The following is a 1,711-nucleotide window of genomic DNA, read 5'->3' as shown; positions in this document are numbered from 1 at the left end:
TATATATATATATATATATATATCTACCCGCATATATTCTTTATTTTTATATTATACACATAATATCTTACCAAAGTCGCTACTATCCACATAGTTATTGACGACATTTCAATTTTGTGATTTAAGTTGTTTGGCATCTGCTTATATGTTACTGGCAAATTTAAGCATCGTATAAATCTAGTAAACATGAAGGGAATATATGGTTCCCAATCAATATACCCAATATTAAAAGCTGCCAATCTTGCAATTAAACACATCATATTGTTTTCCCATTGTGGACCATTGTGGCATACCTTCCACATGGTCATAAACTCATCAAACCACAACTGATATCCAATGGAATGATGCTCAGGAGATAGTTGTAACGGCAAAAAACACTCTAAAATCTGAAGACTTGTGCACATTGTTAATCCATCATGAGGACAAAGCTTCGGTCTCAATTCATCTAATATTTCTTGCGTAGCGCTCAACTGTTACAATAATGTTACAAAATTAGTCCTATGTCGAATCTGATCAGAATGTTTCTTTTCCTTAAAGAAAAAAAATCGTTCGTTCTTACGGGAAAATAAATTTTTACGGAATAGATCACACAATGTAATAAAGTTTTTAACCACAAAAGGTTACGATGTATTCCAATTATATTGCGCTGTAAACAATGTGTCATAATCTTATATAAAGGTCTCCATGGAAGTTCTAATTCATCTGGACTAATTAATTTCTTTTTCCTGAAAAAAAGTGGATTATATCAACCAAGGTTTATGTTAAATAAATTCTATTTCATAATAACTTTTTTTTTGCAGTCAAAAATCTGTTCATTATGACTAGATCTTTACAACATTTTCATTTCAATGTTTAAATTACTTGAAATAATAAAATCAATAACACATTGTGTTAATTGCGTTTTTGTTCAAAAAAGTAAAGTTATATCTATGATCAGTCTTGCCTTTTTATTCAAATAAAGTTCTCTCATGGAAAGATTTTCTAATCATAACTTATAAAATTATATGTAAATTATATGTATTTTTTATTAACTACAATCTTTTAGAATTTTCTTGAATGTACTCGGAAATATTTAATAATATAATAAATAATAACTTAATCAACGATATTTCTTCGATTTCCATTTCACTTACTTTAATAATAAAACCAAAGTAGTAGAAAATTTATTAATAAGGTTTGAATCCAAATTCGGTATGGTAACAAGCTCATACATTAATTTTATAAATGCTATGTGATCTTTTTTACTAAACTTCATTCCATATAGTTCTATATATCTGAAAAATAATTTAACCTAATGTCATAATATATAGGTATAATATAAAATTTAAAAAATAGATTAAAGAAAATAACATATTAGAAAGCAGATAGTATTCAATTGACAATCAAAATTGACAATGAGCAAATAGTATTTAATTAATATAAATTTAAAAACTACACTTATTAGAGATAGAATCTTCTGTAATGCAGGTAATTTACTTGTCCATTTGTACCATAATAGTATTATTTTTTTTATACAATCAATTCTGTCATTCTAAAGATACACCTTTTTGTTTTAAATAACTCCTTATATACTCAGATTTTAATTTAAAATTTTTAGATCACAAATTTAGAAAATAAATTTTTTTTCTTACATTTCTACTTTCTTGAATAATTGCTTCCATAATCTTTTATTATGGATAACTCAAATAATAATTATATTCATTAGTTAAAT

At 25.4% G+C, this 1,711-nt stretch overlaps 1 protein-coding gene across 1 annotated transcript in view; it reads right to left on the bottom strand.

Moving 5' to 3' along the window:
* LOC108692554 (proteasome activator complex subunit 4B-like) overlaps positions 1 to 1,711 on the bottom strand; it is a 15,610-nt gene that overhangs the window by 12,192 nt on the left and 1,707 nt on the right. Inside the window, exons 2-4 of the mRNA XM_018200862.1 lie at positions 1,134 to 1,274; positions 560 to 725; positions 72 to 470 (exon numbers count right to left, since the gene is read on the bottom strand). Of these exons, the coding sequence (XP_018056351.1) occupies positions 72 to 470; positions 560 to 725; positions 1,134 to 1,274 (706 nt within the window). The remainder of the gene's footprint in view (positions 1 to 71; positions 471 to 559; positions 726 to 1,133; positions 1,275 to 1,711) is intronic.

This window comes from Atta colombica, unplaced genomic scaffold (genome assembly GCF_001594045.1).
Source record: "Atta colombica isolate Treedump-2 unplaced genomic scaffold, Acol1.0 scaffold76, whole genome shotgun sequence".
NCBI classification, from domain to species: domain Eukaryota; kingdom Metazoa; phylum Arthropoda; class Insecta; order Hymenoptera; family Formicidae; genus Atta; species Atta colombica.
This window is presented reverse-complemented; position numbering and strand designations above follow the sequence as displayed.